The following is a 22106-nucleotide window of genomic DNA, read 5'->3' on the forward strand; positions in this document are numbered from 1 at the left end:
AAACGCCAGCATGCTGCCGTCCAACCCGAGAAAGCGCCTCGAGAAGGCAGCAGAACCACATTAAGAAGGACCCCACCGTGCACCTCCACCTGCATAGCCACAGCCAAGTCCGCGTCCCTCGCAGGCTCTGGCCACCCAGAGGCCTGGTGTTGAGGAGGGCGCGCGGGAGCGCCTGCTCCCCGGGGAAGTGCCCCCGCCTCCACTCTCCCCCAGAAGCCCACTCTTGGCTTGGTTTGGGGGAGGACCTGACTCTGTGAGCTTGGAGGGGCTGCCGTTCCGGGGAGCACCGGCCGTCCTGCTGCGCGGTGAGCACAGGAGTCCCCAGGAAACCGTGGGGCTCAGTGCAGGCCCGGTTCTCCCGACACCCAGAGCACAGAGGAGCCCGGGACTCGAGGGCATCCAGGCCATGGCTGCAGCTGCCTGCGGGCGGCTCTGGGATGCGCACCTCCCCCAAGTGCAGGGACAGGCAGCTCCAGGACAGCGAAGGTGACCCTAAGTCTACTGCCCCGACACGCCCAGAGTTTGGACTAGGAAACCGGCCCTCCGCTGCGCTGCAGACCGGCTCACTGGGACGCGGAAACCGAGTGACGAGGGGTCCCTGGGGCAGGACCCAGCCATCTGTCTCTGGGCAGACGCTGCTGGGACCTCCTGCAGCAACAGAGATGCTGCGGGTTCGCAGCCACTGCCACGTGGCCAGCGTGAACACGGAGCCAGGTCCACCGTGGTTTACCACTAAGTACTCTCGGCGCAAACAGCCCCAGGTCTGGCGGTGTTCGCCTCGGCCCTGGGCTGGAACGGTGGCCCGGCTCTGCACCTGCATGGCTGGGGGCTACCTCCCCGCAAAACGTGACAGGGACCCACAGCACAGCAGACAAAGACCGGCCCCCATGTTAGTGACCCATGGGCCTTCCTGAGACATCCGTGCTTCTGAGAACCTGCGCCCGGCGCCCACCACGGACCCCCCCAGACGTGAACCACTCACCTTATCCATCCGGTCTTTCTGCACCCCATACTTGCCGCCGAATCCTCTGGAATAATCTGAAACGTGACACGGCCGGCGCTTACCCCGGGGCTGGGGGCCAGGGGCCGCCGCCAGCAGAAGCATGCGGACAGATCCAGAAACAGCCGCGAAGGCACCGGGACGACACAAACCACAGCAGAAACCACAGCACCGGACCAGGCGCCCTGGCCAAGCAAGTGGGGCGGGGCAGGGGTGTGGCATGCTCGCGCGCTAGGGGCCGGGGGTGAGGGGGTGGGCATAGGGGGGTGCGGTGGACGTGCGGGGGCGGCTGGCGGGCAGGGTGCCAGCTCCTAGCACAGTTGGCCCAGCAGCGGGCCCCCCAGCCTCCCTGTCCTGCTCTACCAAGCGCGTAAAAGGAGGCGCCAATGCAGACTTGCCCTTTTTTTTTTTTTTTGGCTTTTTAAAAGAAAAAAAAAATCCCCAGGGACTTCTACCAGCCCAAGGCTCATGTCACGACAGACGGGACAGTCACATGGTCGTGTGGTGAACCAGTGCCACACAGAGCCAAGACCACAGCCACGCGGTCTGCCGGGCACTCCCCAGGGAACTCTCCCCACCCCCCCGGACACCAGGACCAAGAGCCGGAACTCGACCCTGGGACATGAGGACGAGGACCCAGTGTGAGTGTGGCCGCCACAGGGTAACTGCTCTGGGCACAAGCGTGCCAGCCACCTGGACGCCCAGCGTCCGCCTGGAGCCTGGCCGTCGATTTTCAGCTGCATGTCTGAACTGTTTGGTTCTGTGCCAGAGTCAGACCCAGGTGGTGTCGTCAGGAAAACAACACGAAGGCCAAGAGATGCCACCACAGGGGAGACACAGAGCCACGCGGACACGCCCGCCGCCCTCTGGTCCTCGGCCAGCGATCAGGTTGAACCAGGGGCGTCTCTCCTGGTCTCGGAGGCAGGAAGGCGGCTCCCTCAACGCTCGAGAAGTCCGGTCAGCAGCGGGAGCTGCAGCCCGAGCCCCACTCCAGAAACCCGTCACGTCCCGGGTGAGGCCGACCTGACCTGCCACCTCACGCCTGCTTCCGCCAAACGCAAACCCCACAGGTCACGGGAGAGAAAAAAACGAGCAGGGAGAGGGGCACGAGTCTGCAGCCCGGGGCGGGGAGGTGCCCGAGGGGCCCGCTGGGGACGGGGTGACTCGGGGGCTGAGCCCTGGGGTCTGTGCTAGAAGCGGCAGCCCGGGGGGAAGGGGAGCGGGGCGGGGGGGGGACAACTGTGCCTTGCTGGGACTCGTGCTTGGCCAGTTTCTCCTTGTAATCAAACCCCACAGCACAGGAGTCCTGCCTCTCGGACTGAACACCAAATCTGCCTCCGAAACCAGTCTTATAATCTGAGAATCCACGAGCCACAGTGGGGAAGACAACCGAGAGAGGAAACACAGGTCTGGTCAGCGTCGTCCAAGCGCGTGCGGGAGTCAGACGCGTCCTCAGCGGCAGCGGCAGCGGGAGCGCGCGGCGCGGGCCGGCCCGCGGGCAGGGCCAGGCCGCTCAGAGGGGCTCCCGACACAGGCTCCCCGCGAGGAGGGGCTTCCTTCCAAACCGCGGGAGGCAGAGGCCCCCCTCCAACAGGGAGGGCGGCCTCCCGGGTGCGAGCGGACCTGTAAACGCAAACGAGCTCCTCGGAGGCCGTCGGGGGACGTACCTTTCTGGGACTCGTGCAGCTGCAGCTTCTCCTGGTGGTCCCAGCCGAGGGCACACTTGTCCTGTCGGTCTGTCTGCACGCCAAACTTCCCTCCGAAGCCCTTCACGTAGTCTACGGGACAAGAGAGGCCAGTCTGGTGTCAACGGGGCCTGCGGCACAGGGAGCGCGCGCTCGACCCGCTACGCCCAGCCCTTCGGGACGAGGCCGGGGACCTCCCAGAGGAGGGCCGCCCAGGGCGGGTCGGGAAAACCACCCCGCCCACGACCTCAGCACCTCGGATGAACACGGACGGGTGCCCGCGGGAGCAGCCGCGGGGCAGGCAGCCTGACCCGGCTGACGAGCCCTCCCGCTCTCACCATTCACCAACACAGACGTGCGACACGGCCGCCGCGGCAGAGCCAAAGCAAGTGTAAAGACCGGATTTCTAACGCAACTGCTGTTTTCGGATCTGCGGTTCTCAAGTTCACCGCTTAAGAGAGCGAGCCCTCGCCTCTGAAGGCTGCTGCTTCTGTTGGGTTTTTCCACTTGGCTCTGGCCTACACCTGCCGCGCCAGGTGGTGGGGAATGAGGGACAACGGAAGACACCTTTCTGGGACTCGTGCTTCTCCGTTTTGCCTTGATACTCAAAGCCCACGGCACTCCTGTCCACTTTATCCTTGTCAATCCCGTACTTGCCGCCGAAGCCTTTGGAGTAGTCTGGAAACAAGGAAGGGGCCGTTCAGACACCAGCAAGGCCGAGAGCGTGCTTTCAGCACTCAATCTTATTTCCTTATTTCGTCCTTTTAGGGCCACACCCTCAGCACGTGGAGCTTCCCAGGCTAGGGGTCCACTCGGGGCTGCGGCTGCCGGCCGACACCACAGCCCCAGCAATGCAGGATCCGAGCCGGGTCTGTGACCTACACTGCAGCTCACAGCAACGCCAGATCCTTCAACCCACTGAGGCAGGCCAGGGATCGAACCTGCATCCTCATGGATACTAGTTAGGTCCTTAATCTGCTGAGTACAACAGGAACTCCTATCACTCAATCTTAAAAAACAAACCAAGTTTCCGACGTGGCTCAGTGGGACTGGTGGCAGGCACCTCTGCTTTGCTGGGATGCAAGTTCGACCCCTGGCCCCGTGGAGTGGGTTAAAGGATCCTTTTTATGGTCGCACCCACGGCATATGGAGGTTCCCAGGCTAGGGATCCAGTCGGAGTTGCGGCTGCCAGCCTACACCACAGACACAGCAACATGGGATCCAAGCTGCGTCTGCAACCTACACCACAGCTCACAGCCAACGCCAGATCCTTAACCCACTGAGCGAGGCCAGGGATCGAACCTGAGTCCTCGTGGATACCAGTCAGGTTCGTTACTGCTAAGGCACAACGGGAACTCCAGGGTTAAAGGATCTAGTGTTGCCGCAGCTGTGGTATAGGTCACAACTGCGGCTCAGATCTGATCCCTGGCCCAGGGGCTTTGTATGCTATGGGGTGGCCAGAGGAAAACAGCAACAGCAACAAACCAAAAGCCTTTGCGGGTCACTGAGAGATCACGAAAGTGGAAAGTTTTTCCAGCGTTATCTGTATGTAGTAACAGGTCTACGAGGAGAAGTGAACAGGACGGACTAACTGCTATGGCATCTGCCCTTCATTCCAAAAGGGAGTGAGAACTAACAGTCTACACAGGGTGGCTGAGGGCAGGGTGAGCTAGGGAAGCAAGCTGTGCGAAGGCCTCTGCGTCCTAAGCTAAAGTCAGCGACGCAGGCTCAACGTGGAACGGTCCTCCGGGAACCTCCGTTCTTCCACGCGGGTCCTTTTCTGCTAAGGCAGGGCTCCGCCTTGGACTCCCTAACGGCGTAGAATGAACCAAAGCCACGGTCAAAGCCCTCCCGGGAAGGCCTGGGGCTGCCCAGGAGCCATGCTGCTCCAGGCACTTCGGCCTCTGCTCCTCGACTTCCCGGAGGCGTACTTATTCTTCCTCGAGGGCATCTCGGGGAGAAAATCTGGCAAAAACGGACAGGATCCACAGCAGGGCCTGATTAGCGGGGGGCCCACAGGGCAAAGGAGCAGAGGCTGTTTTCAAGCAGAGAGAGGGCCGAGTTTACCGCAACCCCGCGGCCGGCCAAGCGCTCGGGGCAAGCGGGCCTCCCCCCCCGGGGCCCCTCAGGCCCACGGCGGCTCCCCGGGAAAGGCCAAGCCCGGGGTGGGTCCGGTGGTGCCTTTTACTCCTGTTTCTTAAAATGTGGGGTTTTGAAAACATGTGAGCCCTCGGTTTATACGTTGGCAACTACTCTCAAATTTAAACGTGCAGGCCAAACAAAGCAAACAACACCAAAGCGCCGACAAAGCGGGACCTCGGCAGTGGGGGCTGAGTCTTCTAAGTCAACCTCCACGAGCACCACCTCGGGGGACAAAAGGCCGTACCAGTCACCAGCATGGCCTAGTGCACGGAGAGGCAGGATGGCTTCTAGGGACAAGGTGGCAGCACGGATCAAAAACGTAAAGTCAGGAGTTCCCGCCGCGGTGCAGCGGGTTAAGGACTCAGGGCTGTCTCTGCCGTGGCCTGAGTTCAGTCCCTAGTCCGTGAACTTCCCCATGCTGCGAGTGTGGTGAGAGAGAGAGAAAGGCAGAGGAAGGAGGAGAAAGGCGTGTAACTATAACAGACACCAACTGACAACGGGGAGGAGGAGGCGCCTGTGCCGGGACAGCCCGCGCTGGGCTGGGGTGCCGGCCGGCCGTCCGCAGGGCCCACCTTTCTGCGACTCGTGCTTCTCCGTCTTGCCCTGGTAGTCGAAGCCCACCGCGCTCTTGTCCACACGGTCGGACTGCACGCCGTACTTGCCGCCAAAACCACTCGCGTAATCTGCAGAGACAAGGCAGCAGGGGGTCGAGCAAAGGGGCCTGACCCTGGAGGGTCCCTCTGGTCCAACACGCAGCCTGGGGGGGCGGCGCGGGCGCGCTCCTGGACAGGAGTGGCGGCCTCACATACTGCTGTGCAACACAGGGGGCTCCCCCCGCTATACTGTGACGACCCACGCGGGAGGAGACCCAGAGAAGGAGCACACGTGTGCCCGTGCGTGTGCCCGAGCCCCTGTGGCACAGCCAAGAGGACTACACCGCTGCCCAACACCTCTACTCCAATCGAAGCTTATTTGGTTTTAGGGCAACCCCCACGGCACCCGGAAGTTCCCAGGCTAGGGGTCAAATCAGCTGCAGCTACACCGGCGTCTACAACCTACACCCCAGCTGATGGCAACCGTGGATCCCTAACCCTCTGAGCAAGGCGAGGGATTGAACTCATGTCCTCAAGGCTACTAGTCAGGCTTGTTACCACTGAGCCACAACAGGAACTGCCAAAAATTTTTTTAAAAATAAAAACGGGGAGTTCCCGTCGTGGCACGGTGGTTAACGAATCCGACTAGGAACCATGAGGTTGCGGATTCAGTCCCTGGCCTTGCTCCGTAGGTTAAGGATCCGGTGTTGCCGTGAGCTGTGGTGTAGGTCGCAGATGCGGCTCGGATCCCATGTTGCTGTGGCTCTGGCGCAGGCTGGCGGCTACAGCTCCAATTGGACCCCTAGCCTGGGAACCTCCATATGCCACAGGAGCGGCCCAAGAAATGGCAAAAAGACCAAAAAACAAAAATAAATAAAAACGGGATCTTCTTGTGGCTCAGAGGGTTAAGGATGTAGCCTCGTGCCTGCAGTGGCTTGGGTCACTGCTCTCAAGCAGGTTTGATCCCTGGCCCAGGAACCTCCACATGCCTTAGGTGTGGGGAAAAAAAAAAACAAAAAACTGAAACTAAGCAAGACATGGTCTCAAGTGACAACTCGCCAAGAGATTAAGCACAGCTTTTATCTTATTTTTCTTTCCAACTATGAAAGCACCTTTATCAAGTCATTAGATGAGCCCTTTCTACGGGCAAAACAGTTTACGTGTGACTTGTTTTAGTTCTTTTGCTTGCATTTTATTGGGGCGCAGTCAATCTACAACGTGGAGCTGAGTTTGGGACAGGGCGTGACGACGCGGTTAGAGAAACGCACGGACATAAGTGTTTTTTCAGGCTCTTTCCCGTTACAGGATATCACAAAGCATCGTGCAGCCTTCCCTGCGCCCCGCGGTAGGTCTCTGTGGGTTATCTACTCACACAGACGAGCACACATTTTAAAACGCACGAGTCACCCACTGTCTCACATGAGCGACACTGGATGCCGCCGCCTGTGCCCTGCAGCCTGGCCCCTTCTGACTGCTGGAGGGCAGAAAGGAGCGGCATCCCACCGTGGAAGGAACCGTTCAAGCGGAGGTCAGGGCACAACGAAAGCTGCACAGCCTGAAACCCTTTCTAGAAAAGACTGGACACAACAGGGCAGGCCAGGGGACCGGGCAGGCCGGGCCGAGCGTGCTCACAGGCCCAGCTACTTCCCCGGGGTATCTGAGGACCTGCAAGAGGCAGGAGTAAACAAGCCTGCACAGCAGGCCTCACGGGCTCTGAGGAAGGGCCAGGCTTTGGTGTAAACGAGGCTCCCCGAGGCCAGCACGACTCCGTGAGGGTCAGCCGACGGCACGTCAAGGACCGCAGGTGCGCCGCAAAACCCTCAGTCCTCTAAGGCTCCGGGACCCATCCCTGGAGGGAAGGTAGTTTTGCCAAGTAAAGAGCCAGCTTCTCAGGGGACCAGGCTGCTCAGACAGAGGGAGGGAGCATCTGCTGCAACGTGGCTGCTGCTCGGGGACACAAGATGTGGGGACCTCGCCGTCACACGATACCCAGCTGACCCAGAGCCTGGAAAAAAGAGCCATGTCCCCCCCCATGGTGACCCCTGCTCCAGGGCGAGGCCTCCAGTGACCGCGTCCTCCTGCTGGCGGCCGGGTGGGGCTGCCTTCCGGATGTCACCTGCGCCCCCACCTCGTACCTTTCTGTGAGGCGTGCTTCTCAGTTTTCCCCTGGTACTCAAAGCCCACGGCCGACTGCAGGGACAGAAAACAGGAAACGCACTTTCGATGCCTCTGAGTTACTCGGCGGCCACGGTGCACAGGATGCTGCAGAAAACCTGGAGCATCTTCTTTCTGATCCCTGATTTCCTGAGCCGCTGACGCCCAGGCCCAGGGGCTCTGCACCTGCGCCCCGTGAAACATTCACCAAAGCCTGGGGGCTGCCCAGCCCAGCTGGCTCCTCAAACGGGCTCCAGGAGAGGGACATTAACGGCAGCGAGCCGGCACCATGGCAGGCACGGCACATAGCCTAGGGGACTGGCAGGTGTGGACCCGGGCCTACCATGGCCAAGCCGAGCTCCCTGATCCAGGCTCTCAACTGCGAAAACCCAGAAAAGGGGCTGACAGCCCCGGGCCAGGGACTCGGGAGACTCGGAGAACAGGCTGGGGCCCAAGCTGCCCAAACGGCATGTGGGCGCTGAGCACAGCCCTGGGAGTAGGCGTGGGGGCGCTCTGCCATGTCTGCATCCTCGACATCCCCACTGGCATTCTCGGGCAAACGTGAGGCTCCCGGGGCCATCCGATGAGAGACATCAACTCGGGGTTGCTACAGCAACCAGTGCAAAAAGCCCTGGCCCTTCCCTGTTCTCGCCTCCTAAGGACCATTCGTCCCAAAGCATCTGGGAAGGGGCCCCTTGAGCCCTGCTGACCCAGTCGAGGCACCTCTGCGACACCCCTGCAGGTCCAGGGGACACGCCTGGCTGCACGTCGGTGTTGGCAGAGAGCTCCCACCTACAAGGAGGGGCCCCAGGGGCCCACAGGCCTCGCTCACCTGGTCAACGCGGTCCACCTGGACACCAAACTTGCCTCCAAAGCCCCGGACGGAGTCGACCTGTGAGCAGTGCTTGGAAAGCTTCGACTGGTACTCGTGGCCCACGGCCGACTGGAACAAGTCGCGGAAATCAAGAATTAGGCGGTCGCCAGTGTCCCCACCTTGGACCCCTCCCTCCCCAGACAAGGTCTCGGGGGCAGCCCCCGCTTCGGGTCAGTGTGGGCGACCCTGGCTGAAACCACTCCACAAGGAAGCTGGCCCAGGGGGCTGACGCCCAGGGCATCGCAACGTCACAGCCCTGGGCAGGCGCGCGGGGCTGACTCCGGGCGCCCGGTCCAGCGTTCACCGTACTCTCTCCCTCCCAGGCTCCCCAGAAGCTGCCCAGGAGCCCCGGCCCAAGTGGGGGCTCCTGACGTGACTGGGAGTGAAGAAGGGGGCCGGTCCCCACCCAGAAACCACGGAGCCTACAGCTCGCCTAGGGTCCCTCACAGGAAGGCTGCTGACAACGACCACTCGAGCGTCCAGCGGGGAGCAGGGCCTGTCACCGCAGTGGCAGCACTGCTGACAGAGAAGGGGGTGAGCCTGGTGGCGTTCTGCTCAAGGCCACCTACTGTCCAAGCAGCCGGCCCCGGCTCTCCACAGCGTCTGCTACGCGGTCAGCAAACGGCGGCGCGGGGCACACCCGGCACCCCAGCGTCTGGGGAAGAAAGCTTCTTGGGACACAGCCACGCTGTCCCCTCCCGCTCGCTCTAAGGCCGCTTCGGTGCTGCAGCCACACAGCAAGTTCAGGAGCTGCCTGGGGCCCCACGGCTGCGGCAAAGCTGGCAGAACGAACGGACTCCCCCTGACTCTGCGCGGCCCCCGCCTGCTCCAGCCTCACAGGCTCCGCACCCCTGGAGCTGGGCACCAGGAGCCAGACCTGCTGCCTCAGCAGGATGGCCAGTGGCCATGGAACCCCCCCCCCCCAGACATCGAGGACACAGGATGACACGTCACCAACACGTGACCCAGTGCCAGGCGAGGAGGCGGCACGACCGAACCTTAATTCTTCCTCCGGCGAGTCAGCCCCAACCCGGGAGGGCCCCCCGCCACCTCCTACAGGGGGCGCTGCCCGGCCACGCAGCACTTCACACGCTGCTCAGGGCCTACAAGAGCAGCGCCAGCTGTCCACGCCTGCCACAGGCCAGGGGCCAAGTGGGTGTGGAACTGCTGCTTTCCTCCAGGGGTCGCTCCGATGCCCGTCGCTGGGTGCCCAGCCCCAGAGACGGAGCCCCCGCAGATCCCGATGGCAGAGACCAGCCACCGCAGCTGCCAGGGTCGCACCCCCCAAACACTGGCAGACGGACATGGAAGCGGCAGCGCACCGGAGGGTTCCCGGCGCAGTCCTTCACCACGAGAAGGCCACAGCGCCGTTCTGAAGACACGGCCAGAGTGACGGCTCAGCAATTTCTCCAGCTCTTTGGTCAAAGCGGCTTTGTCCCCCAAAGTGCCCTCGCTCTAACACGGACTACTACCAGACAGTGGGCACTGGGCAGAGCGCTGCCAGCAGCACGAAGGTACACACTGGTCCCCGCTGTGGCTGTCGAGGAAGAGGCCTGGCTTGGGGACCACAGCCCCCCTAGAGCCTGAAAGAGGGGTGTAAGATGCTCCGACCACCATGCAGACCAGATCCTGTCCTCGCCCCCTGCCACGTGCGTGCTGGCTCCACGTGTGTTTCATTCTGGAAAGCCCGCGAGAGGCAGCCACCTGCCGGAGGGAGGCCTGCAGGACCAGAGGCCTGGGCAGACGGCCTAGAGGCTGAGACTTGGCCGGCACAGGGCAGCACCCTCGGCAGCAGAGAAGCCAAAGTGACAGCAGTCCCGTGGGCCTCGCCCAGCGCTTCCCGGAGATTTGCAACACCTTCCCTGACGTGTTGTTTTTCCAACCCAGAGCTGAGAACCAAATGTACCCGCAATTCCCGCCGGCTTCAAGTCCCTGGTACCCTGCGAGCACTGGGGTCTGAAGGGCTTCTACCCACTCGATGCTTTTGCTGCGGACACACCCGGGGTGGCCCGCGTGCTCTTAGAAGCCTCCAGACGTTGTGAGACGCAGGGCGGCTCGGCGCCCTGTCTGCTGTCCAGCCCTCCCCTGGGCTGACAGTCACTGAGGAGCACCCGCCCCCTGCAGCCCCCTCTCATCTCAGCCCTGCGGGGCTGCTCCCTGGTGACCGGGGGTGGGCAGCACCCTGTGCCACGGCCCGGTGGTGCCAGCTCAGACGCCAGTCCCATTCGCACAAGGGGCAAGTGTGGAATTACAGTCGGGAACCCGACCCCAGCGGACGCCGCCACACGGAATAAAGGCTGGCATCTCGGGTTCCCAGCCCGGGTGAGCGATCGGCTCCAGGGCCACCTGCGCAACAGCGACCGGCCTCACCGCAGACGCGCACACGACTCTGCCGTCCTCTCTGCCGGGCGGAACCAGCCCCGAGCGGACATGCGCCCTCCTTGGAGGGCAGAGGAGACCTCGCGTGCTGGCCGTGGCATCCGTTAAAACTTATCTCACCTACGAGGACGTGGCTGCCCCTAGCCCGCCAGGCAGCAGCTTGATGCTGGGGCCCAGGCTCTTCTCTGAAGGTCACCAGAGGCTGACGAAGGACAACAGCGGGCCTGTGGGCTGAATTCTCTCCCACAACGTGAAACAAGACCCGCAGCCTCGGCTGCAGACTGGCACCTGCACACCCCCGACCAGGGACCTCGCACACATGCTGGGGACCTGGCACATCTGGTGGGGACCTCGCACACCCCCACTGGGTACCCGGCACACCCCCAGGGGGGACCCGCCCCTGCAGCCAGGCTGCTCCGGGCTTCTGCCTGGTGGCCGGGCTGCCCCCTGGGAGGCCTGTTCTCCTGCCCCAGGCCCCCTGCACACCCCCGCTCCCCAGCAGCTCAGAACCCTAAAGAAGCTTCTAAAAAGGAGGCGCACGTCACAGGTGAGGTCAACCAGCTGAGGACGGCCCCTGGCCCATCTCGTTCCCAGAGCGGACTCCCAGCTCCCCGGCCCAGGAAAAGGTCTGCCCACGACGCGGCCGCGCACTCACCTTGTCCATCCTGTCCTGCTCGACGCCGAACTTCCCTCCGTAGCCGTGCGAGGCTCTGGGTCCCGTCTCGAGCTCCTTCTCCTTGAGGGTCTGGTGTTCTTGAAACACATTCTCTCTCAGCTTGTGTATGCTGGAAGGGAAGAGGCGGAGCGGCGCCATCCGCTCAGAGCCCGGCGTGCCGGCGCCGCAGGGCAAGAACGGGGACGGGACGTTCTCCCTGCACACCCGCACCGCGTCCTCACTCACGGTCCAGATCCCGCCTCCCCCGCGCTGGCGTGACGCTTCTGCCGGCCAGCCCGACCCGGGGCTCGCGGAGTCACGAGCAAGGGAATGGAAAAAAGAACCTCATCTGAACACACACGGTGGGTCCCCCCAACACACACACAAACACATGCACGCACGCAGGCAGCCACGCCGAAGCGTGGCCTCTCTCCCGCATGGACAAAGCCGCTCGGCATTCAGCAGAAGCCTGAGCCAGGACAGCTGGTTCTACAAATGCCAGCCGAAGCTGAGGGGCAAACACAGCCACAGTCCCGCATGTTCTGTCCAGACGCCCCTGGACAGAGGCCAGAGATGCCCAACAGTTAGACGGAGTCTCTTTACTTGAAGGACTCCACTTTCTATGCAAAGGTGAAGTGAAACACTCCCGGAATTTACAACGTAAAAGCCATCTGTACCCTGAACACTGGGACAGTGGAACAGACTACGTGATGTGCCAACACCAGGCAGGCCAGGGGCCGCTGCAGCTGTCACGGTCAGGAAGCCGGAGCAGCGTGAAGGCCACCTCACGTGGTGCCTCTCTGCCTGGGAGACACCCACGTCCACACCTCATGGAAGCCGGGGGAGTTCCCGTTGTGGCTCAGTGGGTTAAGAACCCACCTAGTACCCATGAGGATATGGTTCAATCCCTGGCCTCGCGCAGTGGATTAAGGATCCAGCGTTGCCGTGAGCTGCGGTGTAGGTCGCAGATGTGGCTTGGATCCCACAATGCTGTGGCTGTGGCGCAGGCCGGCAGCTGCAGTCCAATTTGACCCCTACCTAGCCTGGAAACTTCCATATGCTGCACCTTCGGCCCTAAAAAGACCCAGCCAGGCGCCTGACGAACAGGGGAAGGAGGCCCAGCACGGCCGGAACCTGGAAGGCCCACAGGGCACCAACGATAGCCCTGTCCCCATGTCCTCTCGGAACCCTACCCAACCCGGAGGCCACCTGCCCAGGGGGGGTCTGCTCCAACCTGCCCTCCCCAACACATCTGGACAGAAGAGAGGGGCACGAGTGACAAACCAGGAAGAAGGCGGCCCAACTCTCACAGACAACCCGAGGCAGCTCCCGACAAGCCTCTCTGTCCAGGCCCTTCTTTTTTTTTTTGTCTTTTTAGGGCTGCACCCGTGGCCTAAGGAGGTTCCCAGGGTAGGGGGTTCAATCAGAGCTGTAGCTGCCAGCCTACAGCACAGGCGCAGCCGCTGAGGATGGGCGCCACCTCTGCAATCTATGCCACAGCTTGCAACACCACCAGATCCTTAACCCACTGAGCAAGGCCAGGGATCGAACCTGCATCGTCACAGACACTAGTCAGGTTCCTAATCCACTGAACCACAACGGGAACCCCCCAGGCCCTTCTTAAGGGGTCTGCGTGGAGGGCGTGGGTGTGGCCAGTCAGGGCGGGAGGAAAACCTATGTCCAAAACGCCCGCGCTGCAGACTCACCTCCCTTCCGGACAATTTACAGAACCTTTATCAGCCGAGAACACCTCCAATTTATGGCAAAGATACAAGGGCCGGTGGAGTTCCCGCTGTGGCACAGTGGGTTAAGGATCCAAGCACGGCAGTGCGGGTGGCGGAAGAAGCGTAGGTTAGACCCCCGGCCCACAGCAGTGGGTTAAAGGATCCAGTGATGCTGCAGCTGCAGCACAGGGGCAGCTACGGCTCGGATCTGTTCCCCGGCCCCGGAACGCCCACATGCCACAGGTACAGCCACAAAAAAGAAGCTACGAGGACCAAGGAAGACAAACTTTTGCAAATGACCGAAGTAGGTCACTGGTCCGTGCTGACAGCCTCACGGCCAGCACAGCCTGAAACAAATCTGGGCACATTCTGGAAGTCCCTTTAGCTACACTTCCTGACGAGAAGACAAGCTGCCCGAGGTGGCACGTTGAGATGGTGCCAAGGCAGGAACAATGACAGGCTTCACTCGGCCTCCTGTCTTGGGCTTTATGAGAATACACTGCTGAGAATTCAACAGACAGGGAGAAACTAATAGAAAGAGACAAAGTAATAAAAATCCAGGGGGGTGGCTGGGGTCTAAGGTGTTCAGAGACACGGAGAGAGGCCTGTTTTAGCAAACGTCCCGTCAGCACAAAGTGGGGCTGGGACCCGTGTTCCTGATGAAACTCACACGCTGAGAAGAGGCTCTAGAACGACCCGCAGAGAGGTCATTTGCACACGAGGTCTTAAGGCACGGAGCACGCCCGTGCACACGCACACTTCCATCCAGACACACGCCACGCCTCACGCTCATCGTCACGCTCGCGGCGCCCAATGTGAGAATCAGGGAAGAGGCCGCTCCCTGCGGCCTCGCGCCGTCGGTCAGGACGTCATTTCACACAAACTCTCTTGTGTGGAGTTCCCGCTGTGGCGCAGTGGTTAACAAACCCGACTAGCATCCATGAGGACGCAGGTTTGATCCCTGGCCTCGCTCAGGGGGTCACGGATCCGGCGTTGCCATGAGCTGTGGTGCAGGTTGCAGACGCGGCTCGGATCCCTCCTTGCTGTGGCTGTGGTGTAGGCCGGCGGCTACAGCTCCGATGAGACCCCTAGCCTGGGAACCTCCATATGCCACGGGTGTGGCCCTAAAAAGACAAAAAACAAACAAACCAAAGTCTCTTACTTGATGTGCTCCTGGTGCCCGGACCCTTGCACGGTCTTGGCCCCCCATCTCTGCTCTTTCTCACTCACGTCATTCTGAAAAGAACAACAAACCAGCTCGCCCTGTAAAACCGACCAGCCACCAGCCCCCCGCCCCAACAGAAGCCTGGGAAAGGCAGCTCGGGGAGAGGCGCAGGCCGGCTGGCTGGAGCCTCGTACCACGAAGTCGGGGTCGGTCTCCCAGTCGTCAGCTCCCCCGTCGTCCTGGGCGATGGACACGGTGTGGCCCGCCGAAGCCTTCCACATCTGAAAGGGCAGCTCGGCGTCACAGAGGCCCGGGGCAGCCGTCCTCGGAGGCCAGTGGCCCACGCCGCGGAGGCCCCAGAGCCCCAGACGGCACAGGGGCGGGGGGAGCCACATGGTCCGGCCGCCCCGCGTCCCCCCATGCCTGCGTGACAGCACAAGGAGCAAAGAGACGTGGGGACGCCCTGACACTGCCGTCAAACGGCACCGGAAGCCCCGAGACGCCCTCCTGGCCTCCTCGCAGGGGAGCAAGTGCCCAGAAGATGAACCGAGATTAAAAAGCCACGCGTGCACGTCCTCCCTCCGTTAGACCTTCCGTCCCCTGGGGACTCGAGGACAGCGCTGCCCGGCCATGAATGTGCTCAATAGCACCGACGGTAAATCCTGCTGGAGGGGCGCTACCCAACTGGGGGTCCTTAAAAATCCTGCTGGAGGGGCGCCATCCCAACTGGGGGTCCTTAAAAATCCTGCCGGAGGGCACCATCCCAACTGGGGGTCCTTAAAAAGCACCCGTTCCGACTTCGGGTGACGGGACACCCAGCAATGATGCTCTTAACGCGGCCTCGGACGCGTCTATCGCGAGGGTGGCTCTGCCTTCTGCTTGGGGAACCCAGGGGATGCCAAGCCAGCTTCCTGTGCTAGCAAACCCTGAAGTCGGCCTCGTCCTCCCTCCCTTGGCAGGGCCTGGAATTCTCCAGGTTTTATCTGTGGTCGGAACACTCACGCGGCTTCATCGGAGCGCGCGCGACCTTTTCGTAACTCCAAAGGCAGGAGCTGCCTTTAGGGGTTTCAAGAGAAAACTACCCGTGAGAACCAACTCATTCCCTGCAAAAGGGACTCCTAACACTTCAAGAGAGAGCTTATCTCCACTCAACTGACCACGCCACGTCCACACTGAGGACGCCCAGGTCTCGCCTCCTGTGTCACCACACTGCCTTCCGTGCAGACCAGACGGGACAAGCCTGAGCCCCCGATCTGGGCGCATCAGCCCAGCCCCGGCGGGTGGCCCGTTCAAAGCAAGCACAGGGCTCTCCAACATCCAGACACAACTCCTGTCACGTCACCTGGGCAGGGAGTCGTGTGCCACCAGGCAGGACGTCAACGCCCAGGCACGGCCACCTCCAGCCTTGTTCCCTCTGACTTGGTTGGCCAAAGCTCGGCAAGAATTTCCCAGATGGGGGCCCTTTCGACACGATTTTCCAGAGCCACCAGACCGCTCAGCCCCAACAGGAAGGCTGGACACCCTCGCCCGGCAGGGCCGCTTCCAGACAGAGGGCGGCTGCCCGGACAGTCGATGCTCTGCCCCCGCCTCGGCCTCTCCGAACCAAGTCTGCCCCGGGCCCCTCTCGGCCCCAGGGAAGGGGCTGCCCACCTGCAGGACTTCAGCAGCCTGTAGTTCCAGCTGCTTAGGGACCAGTCGCACAGCGGGGGGGGGGCGGCGACAGCGAGGCTCAGGTCCCCCCTCAAGCCAAGGTGGAAGCAGATGCCTTGGCCTGCGACCGTCCCAGACGCACCCCCAGATGCATCGGGAGAACGCCAACAGCGCCCAGCCTTCCCCATCGTTCTGGAAGCCAGCTTCGCCAGGGGGATAACTTGCCCCCAGGCTGCTCCCACCCAGGGAAGCGGCAGAAGGGCCAGGTGGAGGCTCCCGGAGAGGAGGTCCCAGGCCGTCCACTCAGCATCCGGTGGGACCCCTGCCCCTCTCTGGACCACAGGCAATACTGGAAAGTGACTTTTTTCCCCAAACAAGGAATTCCCTCCCAGAAAAATACTGGCCCGATCTCTGCCAAGCCTGCAAGAGGACATGCCGCCCTGTCTCGCCCTGTCTCCTCAAAGGGGTTTACCCTCGACCGCCCAGGGGAGAGACTGCCAGAGCGTTCACGGCGCACACACCTTCTCTTCCAGGGGAAGGTGGAAGCTGTTCACAGAGCTCTGCTTAAAACACAGTGATCCAACGAGGCTTCCCCGGCATTTGGGAATGATTCTGTCTGTAAAAGATTAAGGGTAAGAAGCTCAGAAGGCTGGCTGCTGAGAGGCACTCTGGGCAGATCCGAAGGCGCAGACAGGCTGGCGGAAGAGGCCTCTGAAATTCTCCCGACGCAACAAGATGCTGCAGCGAAATCCGAGAGGAAGGTGGAAGATTTGCATTTTACGAGCCAAGGAAACTCCGCCCATTTTTCAGCCACAGTGAGATTTAGAACTGTATGAAGTTTCTTCCTAACGCCAACAGAAGTTATTGCCTCAACTGCTAGCATACACTTTCTGTTTGCTATAATCCTGATAGGTTTCCACTTTGGATTCATTTTAATTTCTGATGCTGCTAAAAATAATATAGTTCTACTACTCTTGGTTTTAAAAAATAATATAAGAAAGGCACTTCCTGATGGGATCACGACGTGGCTGGGATAAAACCCAGCTCAGTGGCTGCTGTTGGAAAGTGCAGAGGGGTGACTCAGGGAGCATATGGGAAGCAGGGTGCATTTGTAGAGAGATACGGTTACTGCACAGGATCTAGAATCCAGTTCCCCAAGCCACCAGCTCACCATCTCTTCCCTAAGGCCAGACAGCAGCTTTGACTGGACCCCACACTGCTGCACATTACAGATGAATAAAACCCCCTCGTTCCCCAGCCACCAGCACAAACCAATCGTACAGCAAGCAGCTCAGGACGAATTAGGAACCTGGGGCCGGTGCCCTGTTGGCCTTCCTCAACTTCCCCATTGGAAATCCTAACTTCTGCAGGTGGCTGAGTGCATTATTACTGTAATCAGCCTGCATCTATAAAAATCCACCCCAGGGCAGTGAGAGCTCGAAGCTACAACAATTTCTTACCCTCTCAAATGTTTACAATTTTTAAAAACTCTTGAAAACAACTCTTTGAAAAACCAAAAGCCTGGCTGTTATCCAAACATAATGCCTCTGGAGTTCCCTGGTGGCCTAGTGGTTAAGGATCCAGTGTCATCACTGCTATGGCTCAGGTTGCTGTGGCATAGGTTTGATCCCTGTCCCTGGAACATGCATGTGCTGTGGGCACAACAACAACAACAACAAAAATTAAACTGTTAGAAAAAATCATGAGCATAGATTTTCGTGACCTTGAATGTGGCCATGCTCTTAGCCACGACACCGAAAGCACAAGTGAAAAGAGAAAAAAATAAATTGGACAAAATATAAAACTTTGCGCCTCAAAGAACACATCAAAAAAGTGAAAATAGGGAGTTCCCGTCGTGGCGCAGTGGTTAACGAATCTGACTAGGAACCATGAGGTTGCGGGTTCGGTCCCTGCCCTTGCTCAGTGGGTTAACGATCCGGCGTTGCCCTGAGCTGTGGTGTAGGTTGCAGACGCGGCTCGGATCCTGCGTTGCTGTGGCTCTGGCGTAGGCTGGCAGCTACAGCTCTGATTCAACCCCTAGCCTGGGAACCTCCATATGCCGCGGGAGCGGCCCAAGAAATAGCAACAACAACAACAACAAAAGACAAAAGACAAAAGACAAAAAAAAAGTGAAAATAATTCACAGAATGAGAGAAACTGTTTCAGATCATACACCCAGAATATAAGAGAAGCGCTTACAATGTAATAACTAAAGACAATTAACTACATTTTTAAATGGGGAAAGGATCTGAACAAACATTTCTCCAAAGGTACACGAAAGGATAATAAGCCCCTCAAGAGACAGGATCATTAGCCACCAAGGAAATGCAAGTCAAAACCACACACCGGAGCCCCTCCTGGGGCGCAGTGGGTTAAGATCCATCCAGCACTGCAACAACTATGGCCTAAGTCACAGCTGCTGCGGCTTGGAGTCAATCCCTGGAAGGGGAACTTCCACATGCCGTGGGTGTGGCGACAACTAAAAAAAAAAAGCAAAACAGACAATAACAAGTTTGGTGTGGGTGTGGAAAAATCAGAGCCCTCTCATATTGCTGGTGGGAACAGAAAATGAAAAGATCCGGCAGTTGCTCAAAAAGTTACATACAGAGGTGTCACGTGACCCAGCAATTGCACTCCTAGGGGTGCACCCGAGAGAGAGGAACCCTTCCCACAAAACCTGAACAGGAAGCTTCACAGCAGCACATTTTATTTCATCTTTTTAGTGTCGCACTCATGACGCATGGAGGTTCCCAGGCTAGGGCTCAAATCGGAGCTGTAGCTGCCGGCTACACCACAGCCACAGCAACTCGGGATCCGAGCCGAGTCTGCGACCCACACAGCTCATGGCAATGCCGGATCCTTAACCCCCTGAGTGAGGCCAGGGATTGAACCTGCGTCCTTATGGATGCTGGTCAGATTCATTTCTGCTGAGCAACAATGGGAACTCTGGCGGCACTATTCCCAAGAGCCCCGAGGTGAAAATAACCCACGTCCGTGTTGTGTAACCAATACACACACCACGTACTCTATCTGCACCACGGAATATTATTTGGCAATAAAAGGAGTGAAGAGCTGACACAGGCTACGACACGGGTGACTCCTGAAAGCAGTCTGCCAGATGAAAGACGCCAGCTGCAAAAGGCCTATAGTACACAGTCCCACTTATTTATGTCAATGGCCGGATCTGCCAACCTAGGGACAAACAGGAGGCTACAGGTCGCCTGGGGGGGGGGGCAGCTTTCTTTGTGCGGGATGAAAAACGATGAAGCCACCCAAGCAGAACTAGCTTTCCAGTAACCCGGCCCTCTCCAGCATGACAGAAAACCAGAGAACAAAAGGCATCTGAGCAGCCAGAGCTGGGACCATAAGACCCACTCGACCCCGCCCCCTCCCAGGATTCCCATGCCAGGTCTGTCTCCACACGGTGACCCAGAGCACCTGCCTGCACAGGGACACCCAAGACCCCTGGTGGAGCCCAGCCCCAGCTCCCGGCTGCCCCAGGGCCGAGGTGGGGCAGTGCCCAGGGCTCACAACTCTCACTCGGCCATGTGCCTCACAGCACCATCTGGGGCCCGCATCCAAGCTCTGAATCACCAATGAGGTTCATGTGATTTACAAGTGTTCTACAGATAAGGAGTTCCCATCATCCTGGCTCAGCAGTGAGGAACCAACTAGTATCCATGAGGACACAGGTTCAATCCCTGGCCTTGCTCAGTGGATTAAGGATCCGGTCGGTGAGGCCACAAGCTGCGATGTAGGTTGCAGAGAAGGCCTGGATCTGGCGTTCCTGTGGCTGTGGAGTGGGCAGGCAGCTACAGCTCCAATTCCACCGCTAGCCTGGGAACCTCCATATGCCTCCGCCGCTGGTGCAGCCCTTAAAAAAAAAAATAAAAGTGTTTTACAGCTAAGTCCTTCAAAATGCTTCAACTAAAAGTGAAGTGTAGTAGAGGGTAAACTTCCACGGCATCAAAGACAACCCTGCATCTGAGGACCCCTCCCAGCCCCTACTTTCTGTCCAGGAGAGGAGCGGGCCTGCCTCGGGCTTGCAGCCGGTGATTCACCCAGCAGTCAGACCCTGGACGGGGGACGGGGGCGGGGCGGGCAGGGCCCTCCGACCCAGGCCCTGCCCAGCCCAGGCCTGCGGCCCGCCAGGCTGAATCACGCGGTCCGACCCGCTGAGTTAAGCCCCGACAAAGTCCCGCGAGGCCTGGTCGACGGAGCCCAGGCAAGGAGCACTTGCTTGGGACGCCTCGGGAGCTGCGAGCAGCAGAAAGTGGAATTCCTCCCCCGGAGGCCCGACGCGCCAGATTCCAGAGGGGGTGGTGAGGGGCGGGGATGCCCCTCCACACCCCAGACCCTCCGGCGGGGCATCCGGCTCCAGTCGGAATACTACCCAAAGCACCTACCAGGTGACTGCCACCACACCCAGAGGAGGGATCGTTCCCGATTTAGAGCCTCTCGGCTCCGCAGCTGCGCGAGTCGCTGCATTTCCACTGACCTGATTGCAACACCTCCCGGTAGGTGCGGGCGCAGGAGCCCGGCAGCGACGGCCCCGCCCGGCTGCGGGGAGACCCCAGCCCCTGCCCCTCGGCCCTCCGTCCTCGTCCCCTGACCCCCTGGGTCCTGGACCCCCCTCCCGTAGGGCTCCTTTCCCACCCCGAACCCTAAGCCCTCTCTGCCCGCGTCCCCTAAACCCCTGCGTCCAGGCCCCTCCCCCTCGGCCCTCCGCCCCCGTCCCCCGACCCCCTGGGTCCTGGACTCCTCCCAAGAGGGCCCCTCTCCTACCCTAGACCACCTCGGCCCTCCGGCTTCTTCCTCCTAGGAGCCCGGGCACACTCCGCTTCGAGCCGGGACCCCTCCGCGGCCGGCCCCTCTCCTCCCGCTTGCCGCCCGCAGTCCCGGGCCCCTCCCCCTCCCTCCCGCAGACCCCTTGGAACCGCGCGCCCTTCCCCCTCGGGCCCGGCCCCTTCCTTCCCCCCAACCCGCCCCCTTCTCCGGGACCCAGCCCCCTCCCGCTGGCCCCAGCCAGCCCAGCCCCTTCTCTCAAACCTCAGTCCCCGGCACGGGGAAGCCTCGTCCGCGCTCCCCCCGCGCCCGAAACCGCGAGCGGAAGTGCGGCGAGACCGCCGCGGCCACCGCTTCCTTCCCGTTTTGAGACCTGGAGGCGCCCCGGGACCTCAACCGAGGAGCCGGCCCTCCCCGCCCGGCGGAAGCCTCGCTCGCTCGCTCGCTCACCGCCGCCTGCGGCCGGCCCAATCCAGCCCGGCTCGGTCCCGGCTCCGCCGCGCCCGCCGCTCCCAGGCGCCCCGCTCCACTTCCGGTTCCGCGGGGGCGGGGCCGCATCCGGGTCCCGCGAGGCCCCGCCCCCGCCCTGCCGAGGCGAGGTGGGGGCCCCGGCCCGGCCCTCACCGCAGCCTCCCCGCTCTCTGGCGTCTCCCTGGTCCACGTGGCGCCCGCGGCGCCCAGCGCTAGAACAGGCGCGAGCTCCGCCCGGGTTCAAGCCAGCAGAGCGTGCCGAACAGGGAAATGACTCTGCGGAGTAAATCACGGAGCGCCCACCGTGTGCGGACCAGGCTGCTCAGAGGCAGACAATCCGGGGTGGTATTCCTGGATTTATAGCACTGCCCAAGGTGAGAAAGAGAAAAGGAGCCAGGCAGGAGGACAATGCCAAGTACTCTGAGCTCTGAGGACTCAGGAGCTAACTGTGACAGCCAGTCGCCTGAAGGACCAGCCTCCTCCTCCTCCTCCATCCATCCACCTGTTACCCATACATACATCGTCTGAAGCCTCCCTCGATTTTCCATGCATCGTTCATCCGTCCGCATATCCATCCATCCACCATCCATTCCTCCACCCACCCATAGAAGGCCAGATGTGTATCAGTGAGAAGGTCAGCAGAATAAACTTGGACTTTTAGCTTAGAAAGGGAGTCAGCCTTTAATCAAATAGATGTAGAATTAGGAAACAAACGCTAAGAAGTCACCCAAGGTCATGATATTACGTTGAGGAGAGGGTGAGACCTGAACTCCCCCAGGAGATCAGAAAAGATTTTTCTTTTCATGGCTGCACCCATGGCATATGGACT

General features: G+C 60.7%; 1 protein-coding gene across 8 annotated transcripts in view; it reads right to left on the reverse strand.

The window, feature by feature from the left end:
- CTTN (cortactin) overlaps positions 1-21353 on the reverse strand; it is a 30022-nt gene extending 8669 nt beyond the window's left edge. The window contains exons 1-12 of one of the 8 annotated variants that reach the window (XM_047775014.1): positions 21257-21353; positions 16543-16633; positions 14566-14652; positions 14369-14442; positions 11483-11612; positions 8407-8517; positions 7556-7610; positions 5400-5510; positions 3253-3363; positions 2668-2778; positions 2246-2356; positions 983-1038 (exon numbers count right to left, since the gene is read on the reverse strand). In XM_047775014.1, the coding sequence (XP_047630970.1) occupies positions 983-1038; positions 2246-2356; positions 2668-2778; positions 3253-3363; positions 5400-5510; positions 7556-7610; positions 8407-8517; positions 11483-11612; positions 14369-14442; positions 14566-14652 (957 nt within the window). In that variant the 5' untranslated portion in view covers positions 16543-16633; positions 21257-21353. Of the gene's footprint in view, positions 1-982; positions 1039-2245; positions 2357-2667; positions 2779-3252; positions 3364-5399; positions 5511-7555; positions 7611-8406; positions 8518-11482; positions 11613-14368; positions 14443-14565; positions 14653-16542; positions 16638-21070; positions 21184-21256 lie in introns of those variants that run through there. The other 7 variants (XM_047775013.1, XM_047775015.1, XM_047775016.1 and 4 more) reach the window with 7 other exon arrangements.
- Between the last annotated feature and the right edge of the window lie 753 nt (positions 21354-22106).

This window comes from Phacochoerus africanus, chromosome 4, assembly GCF_016906955.1.
Source record: "Phacochoerus africanus isolate WHEZ1 chromosome 4, ROS_Pafr_v1, whole genome shotgun sequence".
In the NCBI taxonomy this organism is placed as follows: Eukaryota; Metazoa; Chordata; class Mammalia; order Artiodactyla; family Suidae; genus Phacochoerus; species Phacochoerus africanus.